Source organism: Phoxinus phoxinus, assembly GCF_949152265.1.
Source record: "Phoxinus phoxinus genome assembly, chromosome: 9".
Lineage (NCBI taxonomy): Eukaryota > Metazoa > Chordata > Actinopteri > Cypriniformes > Leuciscidae > Phoxinus > Phoxinus phoxinus.
The window spans coordinates 31,278,037-31,301,539 of record NC_136884.1 but is presented as its reverse complement, the minus strand read 5'-3'; the positions used below and the strand labels follow the sequence as shown (position 1 = coordinate 31,301,539).

Here is a 23,503-nt window from a genome sequence, read left to right as displayed (position 1 = left end):
TGTACTTTTACTTAAGTAAAAATCGGTCTCTACAACTTTTACTTGTAACGGAGTAATATTTGACCAGTAGTATCTGTACTTTTACTCAAGTAAGGAAGTTGTGTACTTTTGTCCACCTCTGCCCCCAACCTAGGTTGGAGGCATCTGTCGAGATTACTTTTCTCTATGAAATCACACCCATACTCACGCCGTACTGTCTTCCAGGGAGCCAGGGCTTTGACACAGCCGTGGTTTGTTCTGATGCACAGGGTTTTAGCCAGCATTGGAGAGGACGCATGTACAGTAGCCCTAGCTGGAGTACTGATGATGCAGAGGCCATGAGACCCAACATCATTTGAAATCTCTTGAGAAGCACGCAAGCACCTACACTGAAAGATGCCGCTAGGCATGAATAGTGAGTGCGCGCTTTAATTTGTATAGAGTCTATCACTGTTCCCAGGAAAGACATATTCTGGCTGGGGGACAGTGTGCTCTTGGAAGCATTGATACTGAGACCTAGGCATTCTAGATGGCATAGGAACCAGGATCTGTGAGTTATCAACTGCGCCTCCGATTGGGCTATAACCAGCCAGTCAGAGGTAGTTTAACACTCGCACTCCCCACTGTCTCAGGGACGTGAGCCATGGCGCTTCGCACTGTTGTCTCGACCACGGCTAAAAAGCGTGAGGGTCTGCGAGCAAATTGTAGCGAGTAGCCTCATTATATTATGTTCAACACCCATTTTGAAATCCCGGGGATGGCCTCATCGGGGCTTTCTCTGGGGCAACGGCCAGGGTTTTTTGGCCCGCCGAACACCCTGTTCCACAGCGGGCCAGCTCGGGCTTGAGGAACGGTCATGAACAAAGGCAGAGTTTGTCCGAGTCTGGAGAGGGTCAGCGCCACAGATCATTTCATTTATAGCTACCAGTTAACATCAACATTAAAGACATTTAAAATAATTTTAACTCAAAACTCACTTTCAGACAGCAGCGAGTGTTTGAAATAACTTCCATTTGTGATCCGATGTGGATTCTGATCACTGTGACTTCAAATAAACAGAAATAGAGGTGACTGAATAAGTACGTGTCCTCCCAATTTGTGAAATAATGGTAAAAAAACACTGTGTCAGGATTGAACAGTAATGATGCTGATATAAACTAGTAATTCTTATAAATGTATCACTTTTTATTGTAAAACTGTGGTAAAACATCGATGCCTGGATTTTAAATCCTTTAAGTAAAAAAAAAGACATTTATCACATTCATTTTGTGATCTCTCTAGTTTACAGTCTGATAAAACTTCCCTTTGTTGGGGAAATGATGAGGTTGTGCGACGTTGTTTCAGATAGACGTGTTACGGAATGGTTTTAGTAAAGCACTGCAGAGCTTCTGTACCAACGGTTAGGCTCAGTGCTACAGGACAGAGGCTATTAGCCTCTACTGGCCCGTTGAAAACCTAGGCTCACACTGGCGCGACAGTGGAAAAGCGGCTATTGCCAGATCTCCACGTCTTTGTATATTTGAATCAAAAGCCTCTTTCTGTTATATTGTGTGTTTATTATTTTGCACAGGCCTAGTTTTATGCATTTTATTTGATACAGATTTATCCTTCTGTTAACATGTAAAATTGTAACTAGCTCATTCTTCATTTGACCAATCAATTAATCGATTCTAATTATTAACTCTGGGTTCTTTACCCCACTCGTAGTCATTCATTGACATTAATTGGGAATTCGGCCCTCTAAGGTGATTTGGTACAATAACAATAATCAGCACAATATACAGTCTCTCAAACATAAGGAGTTTCCTGTCTATGAAACTCATTCCACACTGATGACATACAAAAACAATTCTGTCAAACATGAATAGTCATGTGGTACTTAAGGGCTATTTTATACCTAAAGCTTTTTCCACAGTCACCACATGTAAACGGCTTCTCTCCAGTGTGAACTATCATGTGCCTGTTAAGGCTTCCTTTTCGGTTGAAACTCATTCCACACTGTTGGCAAGTGAAAGGCTTTTCTCCAGTGTGAATACGAATGTGGTCTACAAAGTGTTGTTTTGAATTCAAACTCTTTCCACACTGAGGGCATGTATAGGGTTGCTCTCCAGTGTGAAGTCTAAAGTGGACTTTAAAGTGTCGTTTTTGAGTGAAACTCTTTCCACACTGAGTGCACACGTAGGGATTCTCTCCAGAGTGAAATCTCATGTGGACTTTAAGGTTTTCATGTTGATCAAAACTCTTTCCACACTGTTGGCATGTGTAAGGCTTCTCTCTAGTGTGAATTCTAATGTGTCTGTTAAAGTTTCCTTTTTGAGTAAAACTTATTCCACACTGTTGGCAGGTGAAAATGCTCTTTTCAGTGTGAATTCTCATGTGGCATTTAAGGTTTCCTTTTCGATTGAAACTTCTCCCACACTGTTGGCAGGTGAAAGGCATCTCTCCAGCGTGAATGCTCACGTGGACATTAAGGTTTCCAATTTGAGTGAAACTCTTTCCACACTGTTGGCAGGTGTAAGGCTTCTCTCCAGTGTGAATTCTCATGTGCCTGTCAAGGCTTCCTTTTTCAGTAAAAGGCTTTCCACAGTGAAGGCATGTGTAAGGCTTCTCTCCAGTGTGAATTCTCATGTGTCTGTTAAGGCTTTCTTTCAGAGTAAAACTTATTTCACACTGTTGGCAGGTGTAAGGCTTCTCTCCAGTGTGAGTTCTCATGTGCTTTTTAAGACTTCCTTTTAGAGTGAATCGGTTTCCACACTGTTGGCAGGAGAAAGGGCTCTCTCCAGTGTGAGTTCTCATGTGGACTTTAAGGTTTCCTTTACAACTGAAACTCCTTTCACACTGTTGGCAGGAGAAAGGCTTCTCTCCAGTGTGAATTCTCATGTGTCTTTTAAGGCTTACTTTTTCAGCAAAAGTCTTTCCACACTGTTGACAGGTACGACGCTTCTCTCCTGTGTGAACTCTCAGGTGTCTGTCAAGGTGCACTTTTTGAGAGAAAATCTTTCCACACTGTTGGCAGGTGTATGGCTTCTCTCCAGTGTGAGTTCTTATGTGGACTTGAAGATTTTCATGTTGGTTGAAACACTTTCCACACTGTTGGCAGGAGAATTTACTTCTAGTTTCTGTCTTTTTAGCCCTTTTTCGTGAGGAAGTCTTTTTAGTCTGTGAGCAACTAAAAGTTGCTTCTCTTGTTATGAAATCATGACTCTCATATTGATCTTTCTCTTCCATTTCATTCAATACTTCACTCTCCTTTTTCAGCACCATCAGGTCTAAGGCGACAAGAGAAAAATGCAAATTAACACCAGTTTAATGGCACAAAGCAACAGACAACAAAACATTTACACATGTAAAGCGTCAAAACCAACATACAACTAGATCTTATTTCCAAAGCCGTCAAAGGGGTGTGTGTGTGTTGATTAAAAAGTTTAATCTGGATCAGAATAATTTGGATTTGGAAATCCCACGGTTTGCTATTCAGGATCTGGTAATCCATTTTAATTTTGTGCTGGTTTTACAAAGCAATATTGGATTGGATCACCCTGATTGAGATACACAACTTATTCAGATCAACAATTAAAGATGCAATTGTTAGAAACTACTCTTGACTGGTTCATCTCTGATGATTGTGTCACTGTAATTAAAATACAATGATAAAACAAAAATAAAAAAAACAGTTAAGTAAGCCATAAGGTACGAGAGGCTGTGTGCCTGCAACCCCTTCAGCCGTGACTCATTCACGATACAACACTAGCCTCAAGTACCTTATTGTTATCACACAATACAAATATTAAAGCCAAAAAATATGCATCTATGCAACTTTCATGAAGTAAAATCACTAAAAGCCTTCCTTCCGTTGGAAAAAAATAGTTATTGACCGTAAACAGCAACAGAAGTTACATATTATTTCACCATAAGATGGCAGCAAAGACTGTCTTTATGAGTGAGTCAGTCAGTAGAGAAGACTTTTATATTGAAAGGACAAACTTGTGAACACGGAAAATCAACATAACTGACAAATGACTAGGGCACAGGAAAACCCCTTAACTGTTAAAATGAAAAGATATCGCAGCGGACATACAAACTGATTATTTATTATGAATATAGGACTGGCCTGAAGGAAAATGCTACATCTACTGTGAATACAGGTACACTCGCTTACTCGACCTCTCACAATACTCTACAAGCTTCAATGAACAATATCAATGAGATCAAACATATGTTTATGTTGCTAAGAGTGGTTGCTAGGGGTGTTGTGTAGTGATACACAGAACCGTTGGGTTATAGCCGTGTTTTATCGTGAATAAATTTAGCATTTTTCCTGCCAGTGTGACCAAAATTTTGTTCGCGCGGCCTAGTGAGCATACAGATTTGACGCAGAGTTCTCTGTTATAAACCATAGATATCAGATCAAACAGCGTTGACGTGGAAACTAGGAGAAACATTATGCGATGAACAAACAAGTTATAAAAGGCTTTAGATTATTTTATCAGATTTTCCTGTGGTGTGAGGTGTGTCAAGAGTCAGAACTTCGGATTCGTCCCGATCTTGAATCAGAAACCCGTTTGTGTGGGGGGAACCCCGAGTACAAACGCGCACGCTCTGGAGATTATCACGTGAAACGAAACAATACCCAATCAGAAAGCGAGCTGACGGAAGACTCACCTCCAGCTTGCGCTGTAACATGTAATGTCCAGGTTCACACTATCTCCACGACTTTATCTAAACATCCCCCCTCTCCATACACTACAAGCGGCATTTTTTGTTGCCGGTCGTCCGAGTTATTCTAAAGTTATTCTAGTTAGAAGTTATATTCTATTAGAAGTTATTCTAATTCTAAATCGTTTGATGCGAGAGATTTTTTGAGAATCCCTGTGTTCACAGGCGGGACTCGCCTTGGTTGTTTGTCTTTCCTGATCACATCGCCACACTCCACACACTAGAGAAACAAAACGGTTAAATTTATGATTTCTTATCGTCATGTTTGTGATCTCTCACGTTTTGAAAGTCTCCACAGTACTTGAGCGAGCTCTTAACGCATTATAGTCCTTCACGTCTACTGCGATCTCAAAATTCTGGCCAGTTCATAATACCTAGAATATCAAAATCGACTGCTGGCGGTAGATGCTTTTCCTATTTAGCACCAAAACTTTGGAACAGTCTTTCTATCATTGTCCGGGAAGCAGACACACTCTGTCAGTTCAAAGAGTGTGTATTAAAGAGTACTATAATTCAATGTTAGGCTGCATAGATTAGGTCAGCCGGAACCGGGAACACTTCCCTAAAATCCTGATCTACTCGTTACATCTTAAGAAGGATGGCGTCTACGCTTATATTAGTCTCTATGTTTATCCCGAGGTTTACCGCAGTCTGCCGGATCCAGGCCGTATCCAGATTTGATGAAGGACCTGCGCCTGGACACGACGACAACGCAGTGCTGAAGTGTCAGCTAGTGTCTCCCCTGTGAAGGCCTCCTTCCCTTCCCTTTACCTCTGAACAGATAAAACATTGTCGGGATAACTCGTGTGGCTACGCCGAAGCAATAAAAATTCTGTATTATAAATTTTAAGGCCAGACAAGTAGTTTGTTGAGGGTTTTTTTAGGGAAGGCCTACATGCCTGAGCACATATATTCAAACTAGAGATGCGCGGTTGGCGGTTATAACCGCGGACTCGATCGGGCGGATGACGTGACGAAAAATTATATTTTAATTAAATTCGGGCGGGTGGTTGAACCAATCAAATGAAAAATATATGTAATATATGTATACATTGTTAAAGGGTTAGTTCACCCAAAAATGAAAATAATGTCATTAATGACTCACCCTCATGTCGTTCTAAGCCCGTAAGACCTCCGTTCATCTTCGGAACACAGTTTAAGATATTTTAGATTTAGTCCGAGAGATTTCTGTCCCTCCATTGAAGCTGTATATACAGTATACTGTCCATGTCCATAAAGGTAATAAAAACATCATCACAGTAGTCCATGTGACATCAGTGGGTTAGTTAGAAGTTTTTGAAGCATCGAAAATACTTTTTGGTCCAAAAATAACACAAAATAAGACTTTATTCAGCATTGTATTCTCTCCCGGGTCTGTTGTCAATCCTTCACAGTTACGCTGATGGCGTAAGACGCTGATGACGTGTTATCTGGTGCGCCCGAGCTTCATTTATAGACTGAGGGAAACGCACAATGTAAAAGTGTTTCATCCGCGACATGCACATTTACGCACCATTAAAAAAATGATATCCACGCAAACAATGTAGAATAGCTTGAATATAGCGTGCGTCTCCCTCAGACTGTAAACGAAGCTTCAAAAACTTCTAACTAACCCACTGATGTCACATGGACTACTTTGATGATGTTTTTATTACCTTTATGGACATGGACAGTATACTGTATATACAGTTTCAATGGAGGGACAGAAAGCTCTCGGACTAAATCTAAAATATCTTAAACTGTGTTCCGAAGATGAACGGAGGTCTTACGGGCTTAGAACGACATGAGGGTGAGTCATTAATGACATTATTTTCATTTTTGGGTGAACTAACCCTTTAAATATTGTTATCTGACTATACCTACATCCAAAAAAAGAAAATAGGGGAATGATATTACATGCGCTTCATGAGGCACACGCGCGCGGTCTCTTGCTCTCTCTCTCCCTCTGCCCTGCACGTGCTACGCGGTTTGGAGCACAGTCTCGGTCTCGCGGGCGCGCTCGCTCTAGATTCCGGGAGATTTTAACTAATTCGCGGGCATCAGTGAGCCTCTATCAATATGCGGGATACTACCTGAACTTCCGGGAGACTTGGGATGTCTGCATTTCTATACTGAAATAATATCGACATTATAATTATTGATTTTTCATTAGGCTATTTTTTTGGTGCTCCCTCAGCTCTTGGTGCCCTACTTGGTGCACGTGGTGGGAGTGGCGGCGCTGTCCTATAGTCGTCACCCTGACATATTTGCCTATAATGTAAATGACTTGTTATTTTATTCGAGCTTTCTATGTATTTGCTAAAAAATAAAGTGAAATAGGCATTCATTAGTAGTAGGCTAAATAGCAGCATGTTAAAATGATGTGGCAAAATGCGTTTTCTATTGGGCTACAATGAAAATATTGTACAGTAGCCTATCAGATAAGGTCAGGTTTGCCAAAGTGCGTTTAATTTAGACTATTTATTTATTTTTGTCCCTGTGCGCCGATCGGAGACGGAGTTCACTGCAGGTAAGAGCTTTCTAGTCTCGCGGCTGTCATTAGCAGCGCCTTCCATCGGCCAATCAGCGGATGGCGGGCGGGTGCGGTTTTGAAAATTGGTCAAAAACATTGGTGCGGATGGATGGCGGACGGATGATGAGTTTTGTGATGCGGTTGCTGATGAAATAATAGCCCATCCGCGCATCTCTAATTCAAACGCGCATACCCTACCTCCTACCAGAACCAGGAAGTCAAGTCAAGTCACATTTATTTATATATCTGTATAAACAATCTGTATTGTAAAAAGCACTATATAAATAAAGGTGACTTGACTCTCAAAACAGTTTAGATAATAGTGGACTTCAGGAGGAAGTCACTCAGGTTCCTGAGCACCACCATCTCTTAGTGGGACACTCACGTTGATTATCACTATTAATCCACATTGAGAAAAGAGCCATTATATTTTGGAAACATCTAAAATTGAGTGACCCCAACTCTTATTTTAAATCCCTTAAAAACCATGAAGTGATCATTGAAAAGAACCCCCTCATTCAGCTGGTCCTGAGGCTCCACAAACAGACTAAGGCTGCGCTCCAGTTAGTTTTTTTTTATACCCTTCCCTCGCTAACTTCCCTCAGTCTCGTTCACTCTGATGTACGTCATTGCTTACGTTGCACGAGTGTCCACTACTGGCAAAACCCTTGCAATGGGCTGAATTGGAACGTACTAAAGCCCTTGATCACTTGAATCCCTTATGCAGTTGATATATTATTTTCTTTTTTTTCCCTTACAAATTTGTTTAACGCAGCATTCTGTGTGTTTGGGTGGTTTTCAATTTAAAAAAATTATAATTAATATATCATAGAGTTGTTTTTTTGCTGAGGCTCCACAAACAGACTAATGGCGCTTTCCCACTACACAGTACCAGCTCGCCTCGGCTCGACTCGGTACCTGCTTCTAGGTACTTTTTTTTCGTATCACCTTTAGTATCTGAGGCGATACTAAAATATGACGTGAAACACGGCAGACTGCTGATTGGTCAGAGAGAATCGTCACTATTCACTGCGTCATCATTGCACGCGCCAGACGGAGTATCCTGAATAACCCCGACATTTTTAAATAGTTTTGCCAGATATTGCGTGATATACCCATTACTAATATTATGTAAAACAGCATACACTCGTGTGGGTAGCGGGTGTGTGTCGCGTTGCTATGACGACCAGGTACTATTGTGGAGGTACTATCTACAATGGAAACGGAGCGAAATGCGAGCCTAGCCGGTACTGGTAATGGAAAAGCGCCATTAGGCTGCTTTCACACTGGGCTTGTTGTTTGTTTGCTGCGGTCCGAGCCCGAGCGCGATTGTTCCCGGCGCCCCCCGCAGTGTTGGTCTGGTTTCACCCTCAACTTGATTCTATCAGACCCTGGTGCGTTTGTGTGCATATTACGTCATCGCAAACGTGCACGGCGCATGATAGAAAACAAAACGCGGGTCAATATTGTGTTTTTTATTAATTCGGTGCTATTATGCGCAGCTGAGGGAACAACACCGGTTTACTGTGTGTGTGTGTGTGTCGCATAAGGTGGGCTTCTGCTGCTTGCAAACGGACTCTTTTGAGGAGACAAGTGTGGATTTCCAAATGTGTTTCCCTGATTCCACGCGCTATGCGCGAATACACTGCAGGCTCACTCTCGCTCGTCTTATCCAAGGTAAACCATCAACACTACCATCCCGTTTTATTTAACTAAATACATCATAATCCGCTAAAACGCATGCGCAGGTCACTTTACTTCCTGAACAAGCGCGCACCCGAGTCCGTGTTACTTCCACATTCACGCGAATGCCTCCTCCAGGTAGTCTCAGGTTCGGTACTCCAGTGCGCACCCGGCTCCGCATGACAGCGTTCACATTAGTGAGTTTTCATGCGAACCACAGGCGCAGAGTTTGCGGTGGGGCGCCTTCCTGAGCGGCTTCTTCCGCTTATCCGGGGCCGGGTCGCGGGGGCAGCAGTCTAAGCAGAGACACCCAGACTTCCCTCACCCTAGACACTTCCTCCAGCTCTTCCGGGGGGACACCGAGGCGTTCCCAGGCCAGCCGGGAGACATAGTCTCTCCAGCGTGTCCTAGGTCTTCCTCGGGGTCTCCTCCCGGTGGGACGTGCCCGGAACACCTTCCCAGGAAGGCGTTCAGGAGGCATCCTAAACAGATGCCCGAGCCACCTCAGCTGACCCCTCTCGATGTGGAGGAGCAGCGACTCTACTCTGAGCTCCTCCCGAGTGACCGAGCTCCTCACCCTATCTCTAAGGGATCGCCCAGCCACTCTACGGAGAAAGCTCATTTCGGCCGCCTGTATCCGGGATCTTGTTCTTTCGGTCATGACCCAAAGCTCATGACCATAGGTGAGAGTAGGAACGTAGATTGACCGGTAAATCGAGAGCTTCGCCTTGCGACTCAGCTCTTTCTTCACCACGACAGACCGGTACAACGACCGCATTACTGCAGCAGCTGCACCGATCCGTCTGTCAATCTCCCGTTCCATCCTTCCCTCACTCGTGAACAAGACCCCAAGATACTTAAACTCCTCCACTTGAGGCAGGAACTCTCCACCAACCTGAAGTGAGCAAGCCACCCTTTTCCGACTGAGGACCATGGCCTCGGATTTGGAGGTGCTGATTCTCATCCCAGCCGCTTCACACTCGGCTGCAAACCGTCCCAGTGCATGCTGAAGGTCCTGGTCTGTAGGGGCCAACACGACAACATCATCCGCAAAGAGCAGAGACGAAATCGTGTGGTCCCCGAACCTGACACCCTCCGGCCCCTGGCTGCGCCTAGAAATTCTGTCCATAAATATTATGAACAGAACCGGCGACAAAGGGCAGCCCTGCCGAAGTCCAACATGCACCGGGAACAAGTCTGACTTACTGCCGGCAATGCGAACCAAGCTCCTGCTCCGGTCGTATAGGGACCGGACAGCCCTTAGCAAAGGACCCCAGACCCCATACTCCCGGAGCACCCTCCACAGGCCGCCCCGAGGGACACAGTCGAATGCCTTCTCCAAATCCACAAAGCACATGTGGATTGGTTGGGCAAACTCCCATGAACCCTCCAGCACCCTGTAGAGGGTATAGAGCTGGTCCAGTGTTCCACGGCCGGGACGAAAACCGCACTGTTCCTCCTGAATCCGAGGTTCTACTATCGGCCGTAATCTCCTCTCCAGTACCCTAGCATAGACTTTCCCGGGGAGGCTGAGAAGTGTGATCCCCCTGTAGTTGGAACACACTCTCCGGTCCCCCTTCTTAAAAAGAGGGACCACCACCCCAGTCTGCCATCCCAGAGGCACTGTCCCCGACCGCCACGCGATGCTGCAGAGGCGTGTCAGCCAAGACAGCCCCGCAACATCCAGAGACTTGAGGTACTCAGGGCGGATCTCATCCACCCCCGGTGCCTTGCCACCGAGGAGTTTCTTGACTACCTCGGTGACTTCAGCTTGGGAGATGGACGAGTCAACCTCCGAGCCCTCAGCCTCTGCTTCCTCAATGGAAGACGTGACGGCGGGATTGAGGAGATCCTCGAAGTATTCCTTACAGGGTTTTATTTGATTATCATAAATAAACACAAGATTTTGATGCATATCCAAGGGTTTGTGCGGAGTGTGAGCACATGTATTTTCCTATCAACTGTGGAAACAACTTAAAATACTCTATAATTTCTGGTAATTTCAGTTCATTTTTGAGACGCGCTCCAGTTCACGGAGATCATGAAAGCGCGCCTGATTGTTTTGTTTTATTTTACAAAAGCACAACGTTTTCTTGTTGTTGTGAGTTTACACAAAAAAAGTAGTTGCGAATGATGTATTATTCTTTTCTGTATGACCATATAGAGTATTTTAAGTTGTTTCCAGAGTTGATAGGAAAATGCAAGTGTTCGCGGAAAAGTTGATAGGAAAAGGCACGGTTTATATATCTGAGAGCGTGGATTAGAAACTCGTGGGTACGGTTTATTAATCCGTGGGCATGATTTGTTAAACCGAGGGAACAGTTGGAGAATTCGTGAGTGCGGTTTATAAACTGAGCGGACAGATTTTTTTTTTCCTCCCACAGGTGACTTCCCGGGCTCCGTACCCAATTGATAGGCCATGCAGAGTCCCAGCTGCTACAATGATAAAATTATATTTATTTATTTTTTTGCTCCCCCTGGCTCGAATGTCAAACTCCGCCTATGGCGAACCGTACCCCGTTCCGAACCAAACTACCAGTGTGAAAGCACCTATAATCTCTCAAGATCTCAGCAGAAATAGTCAATCTTGAGAGATTTCTTCTAAGTCTGTGGCGGAAGTCAGTTGTAGTTTTAGTTTCTGTTTCTCTTTCCTTCAGCTTAAAGTGACAGCAGCCTAATAAACACTGCCACTGAGTAGAGCAGCATGCGAGAGATGTTCATGTCTCATTACAATCAAAAGTATTTTAATGATTCAAAAGTAAATATCCTGCCTGTCAGACTCTGACGTCTGATGCACATTGACTTGTCTAAAGCCTGGAACACACCAAGCCGACGGTCGGCCGTCGGGCAGTTTTTGTGCGTCGGCCGACTAAGTTTCCTCAGTGTGTTCCGCACCGTCGGCTGATATTGGTCCTCGTCGGCTTTGTTTCGGCCGATTCGACATGTTGAATCGGTGTCGGGCCGTCGGTGAAGGAGGGAACTCTGATTGGCTGTTCAGCTTACTGAACGAGTCAGTGCACGATAATAATAGAAAAACAGCGAGTAAAGAAGTCAAATGCTACAGATAGAAGGTTCTAATGTTACGTTATCTTACCTGAATGTTCCTTGGTGAATATTTCAATATCAACATGAGCGGAGTGAAATAAAGAAAGTGTGTAGCAGGATTGATATTCAAAACGGTAAGCACGCATTGCTTTGTTTACGGTTTGTGTACTGTATCTGCAGCGTCGGTTTCCCTTTTTGCATGACGAATATAGACGAATATATCTGCAGAAATAGACATTTGTCACATTTACACGCAGGCGCAAGAACGCGCATTCTAGCTGACAGTCGGCTGTAGTTCTCTCAGTGTGTTCAAGTGCAGCTTTTTACCCCGACGCAAGGCGACAACACAGTCGGCTTTCATCAGCGCTAGTTCGTCGGTGTCGGCTTGGTGTGTTCCAGGCTTAAGATGACAACAGAGACTTTTGACCCAAAGCAAATCACAGGCTTAACCAGGGAGAAAGAAGCAGGCCTACAGCATCATTTACCATGTTTGAGAGAAAAGTAGATAATGAGGGTGAAAGTGATGACGCCAGCTTTTAGGATAAGTGTGCTGCGTAAAATGTGAGTATGAAGTAGCATCTACAGGTGCTCCCTTGAAAACCAGACCAAAAAAGTAATGTGCACCCCTGTGTATATTCTCTATTTCTGTAGAGCTGGACATTTTAATAAGGATCAAATGACTGAGTTAAGCTTTGAGAATGAAACCAACCTGTTTGTTCCTCAGGATCTTCATGTTTGACTGTGAATGTTTCTTCAATCCTCATCTCTTCACTCTCCTCTTTAATAAACGCCATCTTTATAATAGTGCGTCACGTGAATCTCAGTCGCTTCACCAGGAGTTTTCCTGTGTGTTTGTCCTGTTTAAGATGAGAATAATTAACAGAAAGAAAAATAAACCCAAACTAAATCTGTGTGAGTCTCAATCAGCTCTAGTTCAGTAGTTCAGTTCACTGGTAAGAGAGTCAGTCAGTGAGAGTGGACTTAAATTATCTGATTAAACTATAAACACTCAAAACTAGCTGCAAATTAATAAAAGAACACGAACTATTCAGACATCTCATAATTAAGAATATATTAATTATATACCGTAAAGCTTATAAATTACAATTAACAGATTACACTCTCACGAAAACATTAGCAGTTGGTTTGTAAAAGTTTTTTGTTGTTCTGTTTGAGCAGCCCGTGTCGTGATTCAAGCGATTCGAGTCACTGAATCATTTAGCAAAATATTTGATTCAATTGACTCGGAGTATCGAAAAGCTCAGTTTCTTTTTCACTACTTAACAGTGACTGAATTCGCGTTTATGATAAACTGAATCACGCTAAAAGGGAGCGAAATGAGACGCAAGTTTGCTGTTTCTCATGTGTGGATGACCTTTACTCACAAAAATATAATTTATTAAAGTTAGATAAAGCATTACAATGTTGCATTTAATAGTACATAAACTTATTTCACATCGTGTGAAAAAACTAGAAGACATTGAACGGTTTATATCGATTTAAACAGCCTTTATTATTAAAACAAACCTTTCTTCAGCCAGATGCAGGAGCGCGGCGCAGCATTGTGACGTCATGTCGCCACTCCAAAATAAAAGTCCTGTTCACACGCTGCTGTCTACAATCAGAGAAGTGCATTGAAATGTTTTTACTAGATAATCCGTATTAAAAATATAAAAAGTGACAAATGTGATACAAAACAAACATTTTAAAAAAGAGTGTATGAGTTTATCTTTATAAAGTTCATACATGTACAAATCGAAATACATATGATATAAGAGTCAGTGTGTTTTTACCAATATTAAAAATGTGGACATATAAAGTTCATTTAAATCTAAAAATAGGTATAAAATGCGTAAAAAGTTATCTTTCAAGAATCCGTATGAGTAAAAGAAGCATTAACATTTTTCATGTATAAATTTACTTCAATTCCAACAATTGCTATAAGGTTCAGTCCAATCAAACATGAAATATTTCACACATCTTTTATGAAATCAATGTCAAGGGTCATTTGTGTGAGTTTCTGCCTATGTAGGGATTGAAATTGCTCACTAATGAGTGAACACAGACACAATTCACACCTGCTCCACAGAAAACTCTGCACTATTAAAATCTGCCAGTTCAATAATTGTCCTGTGTATAAATGATACACAAATTTTTTATTTTAGGAATTATAGTGTTTAAAAAAATGGAAATTTCAAACTGAATGGTTGTAATTCCTGAATAATTGTTTTAGAATAAAGGACTAAATTTGGTCTCTGTTGAAGAAAACACTAAGCAGATTATTTATAATATAATTTTTGAAGTTTATTGTAATGAAAAACAGACATAAAAAAAAAACATTTTATGTTCCACAGAAAAAAGTCACAGGTTTGGAATTACATTTGGGCGAGGAAATGCTGACATATTGGGGTGAACTGTCCCTTTAACAATAACATTTGTAAATAGTTAACACATAATTCATGTAAGACACTGATATATATATATATATATATATATATATATATATATATATATATATATATATATATATATATATATATTTCACCAGAATCTTATTTAATTTATTTGACTAAATTACAATTCACTATAATTATTACAAACGGCTTGACATTAACACCCTCAAACTCCCCAAAAACTGATGTATTTCATCAGTGGCGTGTAACGCAGTCACTCCTACTAGACACTTATGAGGGGTGAATTTTCATATATAATATATACATTTTTCAATTGTAGTCTTTTAAAAAGGCATCTGAAATTATAAACTAAGTGCAATGTAGTGTTGTCAAAAATATAAAATTGTTGATACATATCGATACTGAAATATCTGAAACGTTTCCAATACTCATTTCCCACAGAATAGATACACGATACCAGCTGCGCTTTCTCTCTCTCTCATCTCACCGACAGCGAGTGACACACAAACCCGCCTCCACTCACTCACTTGCTTCATTTGCAATGAATATTGTTGTTGTTACAGGACTTGAATTTCAACCTGGGATTGCGCAGATGAAGCCACCTCTCAGTGCTAAACTGAGTCATTTTTCGCTGCTTATTGCTCTTAAACAGTCAAATGCTCACAAAATAATGTTAAAATGCAGGTCTTGGTATTCACATAAACACAGTCAGTTATGTTTTAAGTGAACGTAAACAGTTGAGAAAAAAATCGCATGTGTAAGAGTGTAATATATCCATGCGTCAGGTCTTAAAGTGACAGCAGCCTAATATTCCTGCTGCCAAATTATGAGATAGTATTAAAAATATCTATATGGCAGTTTTTTGCAATTGTCTAAATTAAATGTACCATACCCAGATAGCATGTAACCATTGAAATAATGTTGAGTCAGTGTTGATGCGTCAACGCTTATTGCATTGAATTAAAGTTACAACGTGATGTTGCTTTAGTATCACTCTTGCACCCTCAGTTAATGGTGAAGCAATGTTGAGATTTCAACCAAACATCAACGGTTAATAGTATTGATTCAACATTACAAGGTGATATTTTATCAACATCACCATTTCCTTCGGTTGTGCCCCTCGTTTACACGCAAACGGAGAATTCTCCTCTGAAAATGATTCTTTCTAAAAACTCCGGCCAGAGTGGAGATTTTGGAAAACTCTGTTTGCACGTTTGCATGTAAACTGAGAAAAACTGAGTTTTATAGGCAGTCGACGTCACTATGTGCGACAGAACTTGCACTGCGTCAAAAGTGCAACCTATATTTTCGGGATTCTGATTGGCTAACGTGGGCTTGAGCTTCTCGTTACACTGCCACCTATAGGTTTGGCATGCTCTTGACGGCATATACACGGGTTCGTGTAAACGAACACTTTTCTGAAAACGGAGAGGGTGAAATGTCCGTTAACCGGCCACGTGTAAACGTAGCCTTAATCTCCAGCCCTAATTAAACACACCTGAGGCAGCTAATAAGGTCATCAGGGTCAATGAACACTTTCAGGCAGGTGTGTTGGAGCTAAACTCTTCATGAAGAGGAACACACACCTCTATACAGCTATAGCCATATCTCAGTTAATTTTCTGTGAAACTACAGCATTCAAATAACACGAAAATTTCTTCAAAGGGATAGTTCAGTCCGAAATGAATTACTCACCCTCAAGTTGTTCCAAACCTGTATGAGTTTCTTTCTTCTGCCGCACACAAAATAAGATATTTTACAGAATGTTGGTAACCAGAAAGTTGACGGTGGCCATTTATTTCCATAGTAGGAAATAAATACCATGGAAGTCAATGGCTAACATCAACTGACTGGTTACCAACATCATTCACTCTATCTTCTTTTGTGTGCGGCAGAAGAAAGAAATTCATACAGGTTTGGAACAACTTGAGGGTGAATAATTCATTTCGGGCTGAACTATCCCTTGGAAGCTGCAGATTCACCTTATGTAGACCTTAATCTCTTTAAATATCACAAAATAGCCATGTCAGTCATTTTCTTAATAAACACAAGATGGGTTTATTTTTTTTATTTAAAATTAATAATAAAGTTTATGAAATATAAATTATATAAAATTATACATAAAATGTATCCAACAAACCAGTTCCTAAAAAGATATCGAAATGACCTTTCTGAATCCTGTGTATTTTGTAAAAAGGATACTGAAACTATTTAACATCTTTTCTTTGAATGTATGTATGTATGTATGTGAAATTCTTTTGGATTGATGTGGAATATTTATTTTATTTGTTAAGTGGAATTAAAATTGTCAGAGAAAATGGATGTTTTTTTTATTATGACAAAAAAAGATATGGACAAGAGTCATGTTTTTATGTTAAATCTTATCTTATTACTTGGTAAGTTTGTAAATGTAAATGGTCTGAAAGGATACCCAACATCTACCATTTTAAAGGGTTAGTTCACCCAAAAATGAAAATAATGTCATTAATGACTCACCCTCATGTCGTTCTAAGCCCGTAAGACCTCCGTTCATCTTCGGAACACAGTTTAAGATATTTTAGATTTAGTCCGAGAGCTTTCTGTCCCTCCATTGAAACTGTATATACAGTCTACTGGCCATGTCCATAAAGGTAATAAAAACATCATCAAAGTAGTCCATGTGACATCAGTTGGTTAGTTAGAATTTTTTGAAGCATCGAAAATACTTTTTGGTCCAAAAATAAAACAAAATAAGACTTTATTCCGCATTGTATTCTCTCCCGGGTCTGTTGTGAATCTGCGTTCAGGACTCCGCAGTGACGCTGCTGACGGAAGACGCTGATGACGTGTTATCTGGTGCGCCCGAGCTTCGTTTACAGTCTGAGGGAGACGCACGCTATATTCAAGCTATTCTACATTGTTTGCGTGGATATCATTTTTTTAATGGTGCGTAAATGTGCATGTCGCGGATGAGACACTTTTACAGCGTGCGTTTCCCTCAGACTGTAAACGAAGCTCGGGCGCACCAGAAATACACGTCATCAGCGTCTTACGCCATCAGCGTAACTGTGAAGGATTGACAACAAACCCGGGAGAGAATACAATGCGGAATAAAGTCTTATTTTGTGTTATTTTTGGACCAAAAAGTATTTTCGATGCTTCAAAAAATTCTAACTAACCCACTGATGTCACATGGACTACTGTGATGATGTTTTTATTACCTTTATGGACATGGCCAGTAGACTGTATATACAGTTTCAATGGAGGGACAGAATGCTCTCGGACTAAATCTAAAATATCTTAAACTGTGTTCCGAAGATGAACGGAGGTCTTACGGGCTTAGAACGACATGAGGGCGAGTCATTAATGACATTATTTTCATTTTTGGGTGAACTAACCCTTTAAGACCGACATGAAGATTTACTTTGAAACACTGCAAGGACTTGCAAAACCGCAAAGCAACCAGAACTATGGACATCTACAAAGAATTAAATTCCTCCTACTTACTTTAATTATACACGTATACCTCCTTTCTTTTCTCCCCCCCCCCCCCCCCCCCCTTAATATGTAAATCGAATGTTCTGTAATATCTTTGATATGATTGTGACTTTAATGTTCCTTACATCGTATGATGCTTTGGAATTATTTAGAACATTATATGTGAAACATTTGTATCTACTGTTTTTTTCATGTATAATTCTGAAAAAAAAACACATGATAAATGAAACACATGATAAACATTTTGGTTTTTTTGTTATTGTGTTTCATTGGAAACAAGCTAAACTGAATGGAAATCAGTTACATTTCTCAAATTTAATACAGATTCAGGAATATGAATGATTACCTGATTACCTGATTGGTGTTCGAACAATAACCTTCAGCTCAACACAGCCAAAACCCAGGAACTCATTGATGACTTTAGACGTAGGCCGTTTCCCAAAACACCCATACAAATAAATGGCAATTCAATCACCATCACTGACTCCTTTAAGTTCCTAGGAAAACACATTAGTAATAACCTGATCAAATAATTGCAAAAGCTTAACAAAGACTTTATTTCCTCAGGCAGCTTAAAAAATACCGGATCAAACATCAGTTCCTTGTTCTGTTCTATTCCGCTATCATCGAGTCCATCATTACATCTTCAATAACAGTATGGTATGGTAGCACAGATAGCCAAACAAAGAAAAATCTACAGCAGATTGTCAATAAAGCATCCAAGACCATAGGGAAACCACTGCCTTCAGTTGATTTCCTCTATACACATCGGACTGTAAAGCGGGCAAAGAAAATCATCTCCGACCCCACACATCCAGCGAACCACCTCTTTCAGCTCCTTCCCTCAGGGGGGCGCTACAGGCACTCTCTACCAAGACCAAACGCTTCACAAATAGCTTTTTCCCCATAGCCATCAGGAATCTGAACTCCTCTCTTTAGTTTAGTTTGTCCTCTCATACACTACGCATGGTTATTTACCCACTGTATCTTGTATTGTTACATGTTGTGAAATGTATTGTCTATTTGTTGTTTGTAATGTATGATGATGTAGAGCTTTAACATACTGTACCGAAAACAAATTTCACCGGCATTGTCGTGTGGCTAAATAAACAATCTAATCTAATCTAATTAAGCAGTGATAAGTCACAGGATATCATCAAGTCCCAGGTCAGGTGATTATTTATGCTGTCGACAACAATGTATTGCAGCATTATGCATAATGTCAGCATTATCAGGAGGGTGCTTCTCTTTTTTTAAATTGTCCATCTTCATCTGTTTTCACTCCTATAAAGCACTGGTGGATACAAGACATGGGCTATGTTTGCAGTGTAACATTCTTGCTCATGTTCATGTCTCCTGCACTTCAAGAAATCTGTTAAATGACGTTAGAACTTTATTCAGGAAATTCCTAATAAACTTTATTAAAGCAAGATGCATTGCTTTAAAATGCATTTGCAAATGTATTGCACTTTTTAAGAATGTAGAAAAATAGATACTTTATTCAAACACTCTGGTCCAGAGTGTCCAGAGTGTCTTGGCACTGAGTTCATTCTCTCAGTTGGTGTTATCAATATATTTTGAAATGAATAATGACATCAATTGGAGGGCCCAATTAATTCGAATTAGGTTACACATTTTTTTTTGCAAAAACAAAACAAAATTGGATGGGATTTCAAAGGGCCCTCTCCCTAGACGGGGCCCTGGGTAGTCAGGTCCACTTTTCCCCCCACTACCACGCCCACGCACAACAGTGTTTGTGAACGAATCTGCAGCTTTGAACAAATCGTGCGAGTCGATGATTAATTTATAATTACAGCCACTTGCTTCGTTACTGAATTAATGAATGACTCGATGACTCACTCATAAAGACAGTGACTTGATAATTCACTATTGAACATTTTTTTATTTAAAGCCTTATTTATTTTATAGAGGTATTTGTAAAGGTAAAAAATACACTGGAGAAATCCTGGGGCAAATATTGTCCCTTACTAGGGATGTCAACGATTGATTTATTGTCGATAATACATTTAATCGATACAACTTCTCGATCATCGATTAAGCAGGTTCATACGCGTGCGCGCTGCTCAACCTCGAAACAAAGCGAGCGCGTTTTGTTTGGGACCATTTTACACCTTCATTATGACTGTATTTTTTTGTGTTCATTCGCAGCCTTTTGTTTTGTGCAAATGTAAGTTGTAATATTGTGTTTATTATGTGTATGCCTATCTATATCTGATTTATCTTATATTGGATGATGCATCCCTTGAATGAACGCTGTAGTGCGCGTGATCAGCTCCAGCGCGCGTGATCAGCTTCAGCGCGCGCGGCTCAAACGGCACTGCACGACTAATAATGACTATTGGCAGGACTGTCATATTACATAACATTATAAAGAGAACAATATTGTAATAAAACATTGTGCATTATTTGAGTTTAGTTGTCGTGTTGCTCCAGGAAGAGCGCGTCCACAACATGATCATTCTGAATGAATGGCACTAACTTAGTTCAAGTTCACTTGTGCATTCACGTCATTTTGTGCAGAAATAATTTGTAATAGTATGTTTATTTTGAATATATCGGATGAATCTCATATAGGATGCGTTTGAGTTAAATAACGCGCTATTTAACGGTACTCAACAGCTCAAACTGAAATGCACAACTAATAATAACGATGAATAATTTGGGACTGACACATAACATGAGAACACTATTGTATTAAATCGCTGTGAATGCATTGGGTTTAGTTGCTTTCTTCAGTGCGGTGTTCAAGGAGAGCACGTCCACAGTCACACAATCTGCACGCGTCTGAGGCGGCGCTGATGACGCGTTGTATTAGTAGTAGTAATTATATTTGATTATATGTCAGCCATGCAAGGCGATCCAGCTCGTCGGGAGCAGCTGGGGTTAGGTGTCTTGCTTATGGACACCTCGACACTTGATCAAGTGGGACCGGGGATTGAACCACCAACCTTCCGGTTTGTAGACAACTTACATGAACCAAAGTGCCCTACTGATATTAATCACTCTTGTAGGGTCACGTGTCGTGAAGTTCAGCGGTTTGTACTTTTTCTCCACTAGTGATCTGTGAGAGACAATATCGTTGTTACAACTTATGGTTTAAAAGTTTTGTTTTCATGGCAAATAAGTATTTCTGTTTTGCTCTTTGTTAAAGCAGTATTGCTATTGGGCAGTTATACAGCTATGGTTGTGTAGCTGTCTTTTTCTGATCAGTCCGTATTTAGTGCATGAATGGATACACATAGAGTTCTCCTCATTTTTAAGTCACTTTGGATAAAAACGTCTGCTGAATGATTAAATGTAAAGGTAAATTAAATAACACCTGATTATGGCTTTAGCTGCTGTACAATCATCGACTGCAGCAAGGACAATTTAAATTTCATACAAATATTTCATAAAATTAATTTCTAATAACTTTACAAAATATTTAAGGTCTTTATAACAATATTTCATTAATGGCAATAATTACTTCTGACTTGATGACAACACACTGCCAAGTTTCTGCATTCAAATGAGACCATACTTATGCTTGTAGTGCAATTCACTGTTAATATATTTAACTGTTAACTAACTTCTATATATTATAGAATCTATCTATCTATATCTATCTATATATATCACTGATTCTTGAGAGTCGGGACAAAACGCGTTTTAAAAAACTTTTTTTTTAAATACACACTATATCAATTAGAGTTATACGTTTCTGCAGAGAAAAGTCTTAGCTATTTAACCATGTAAAGGAACAGATTCTAAATAAAAACACATTTTAAACAAATTTACATGTTTCCCTTCAGAACTGGATTTGTGTCAACTCCGTCAGAGACACTAAAAAGTAAACAATTTTAATTCTTCCAATCCAACAAGAATCTAAAGTTATGAAGTATATTGTAATAGTGTTTAGTTACTCTGATATGTAAACAAAATACAATATATAAACTTAAGTTGTGATTTCACACTATTCTGAAAACTCAGATTTCTAAATATTTGCATTTTCAAACTTTGATTTTAATTTCAATATTGTAAAAACAAATACCTTAAATAAATAAAACCTAAGAGGATGTAGATCAGATGGTCCTTTATTACAAAAACAACACCAACTGAAGGAAGAATATTTTTTTTCCCAAAAAAAATAACAAAAACATACATCCAAACGTCGAAGATCTGACGGTGTTGACGAAAAACTGACGGTGTTGACGAAAAACTGACGGTGTTGACACAAAATGTGTGCATTGCTGATTATTGAACAGATGTGCTCTTTAAACACTACTACTAAAACTACTCCTTGTTATTAGAGTATTGAACTTACTGTAAAGCAAACTATAATAAACATATTGCACATACACCGTTTCCAACTATTTTAAATTAAATCGTTTCCAACTATAAAAAAGAAAAAAAAACAATAAGGGAAACCAGGGGCTACCCTCTGCCGTGATAATTTTTTTTGGCCATATCGCCCAGCCCTACACTGGCTTCTCATTTGTCTATCTGTCTCTATATATATAAATATATATATATTAAAGTGCTGGCAAAGTTACACGTTACACAATAATAAGCAGACCACTGCCTGCCCATTCTCTACAAGTCAGATGCGTATGGTTAAATAATGTAATGCATGCTATGTATGTGCATTTATGTGTAAATAAAACCCTGAAATAACAGTTTAACCCTTCACTATATTCACAAATAATATTATATTCGCACATTAAGAGGTTATTGGTGGATTTGTCAACTCCGTCATCGTACAGGTCAACTCCGTCAGACATAGAACCTGACGGAGTTGACGTCTGACGGAGTTGACGTAAGGGCATGTATTTTCCACAAAAACATGTATTGTACACTGCAGCTAGGTAGTTTTTCCTCAGTTGCTAGCTGTCCCAATAACCTCACTAAAATGCTTAAATTCAATCCACTATGGTTTAAAAAAAGTATCTTAACAGAAAGATGGTATTGACATGGTGCAGCTGTGACCATAGGAATATTGACATTGTTTGTCTAAAATATATAAAAATATAAAACGTACTAGAGCATGTGTGGTATTGCTGCATTCACCACAGGCAGGGAGATGAAAAGGGGTCCTCAGGGATATAGCTGACCATGCTATTTCCTGATTTAAAGAGCTTTATGAAAATATCTGACGGAGTTGACAGAAACTGAGGACACAACTTTAATAGGCAGATTTCTATGGAAAATATTGTTTGATGTTCACTTCATGCATTGTTTTTTATATGTATACCCCTTATTTTGTATTTGATATATATGTTTTCACAATTGTAGAGCTTTTTTAAAGTTTTTTGTGATGGTTAATGTTGTGACCTCTTGCTGAGGACAAGTGCAATAACATGGACCTTCTACATGGACCTGTAGAAAACCTTCAAATTTTCCCCAAAAAGATAAAAAGTTTATTCTAAAAATCAGATAGGTATATACAAATCCTTTAGATTTAACTTTGTAAGTATGACAATCATGATGAATTTCTTAATTTTTGCTATAAATTAGACTTTTCTATGTGGGACATGTTTTGTCCCGACTCTCAAGAATCAGTGATATATATATATATATATATATATATATATATATATATATATATATATAAAAATATTAAACCAAATTCCTAATATATATATATATATATATATATATATATATATATATAGTGATT

General features: G+C 39.8%; 1 protein-coding gene across 1 annotated transcript; it reads right to left on the bottom strand.

The window, feature by feature from the left end:
* Positions 1–1,148: 1,148 nt before the first annotated feature.
* On the bottom strand, positions 1,149–13,554 carry LOC307004218 (uncharacterized protein). Its single transcript, XM_079623323.1, has 3 exons — positions 13,463–13,554; positions 12,645–12,792; positions 1,149–3,248 (listed from the first exon to the last, which is right to left on the bottom strand). The coding sequence occupies exons 2-3, from the start codon at positions 12,727–12,729 to the stop codon at positions 1,834–1,836; spliced, it is 1,500 nt and encodes a 499-aa protein (XP_079479449.1). The 5' UTR covers positions 12,730–12,792; positions 13,463–13,554; the 3' UTR covers positions 1,149–1,833.
* Positions 13,555–23,503: the final 9,949 nt, after the last annotated feature.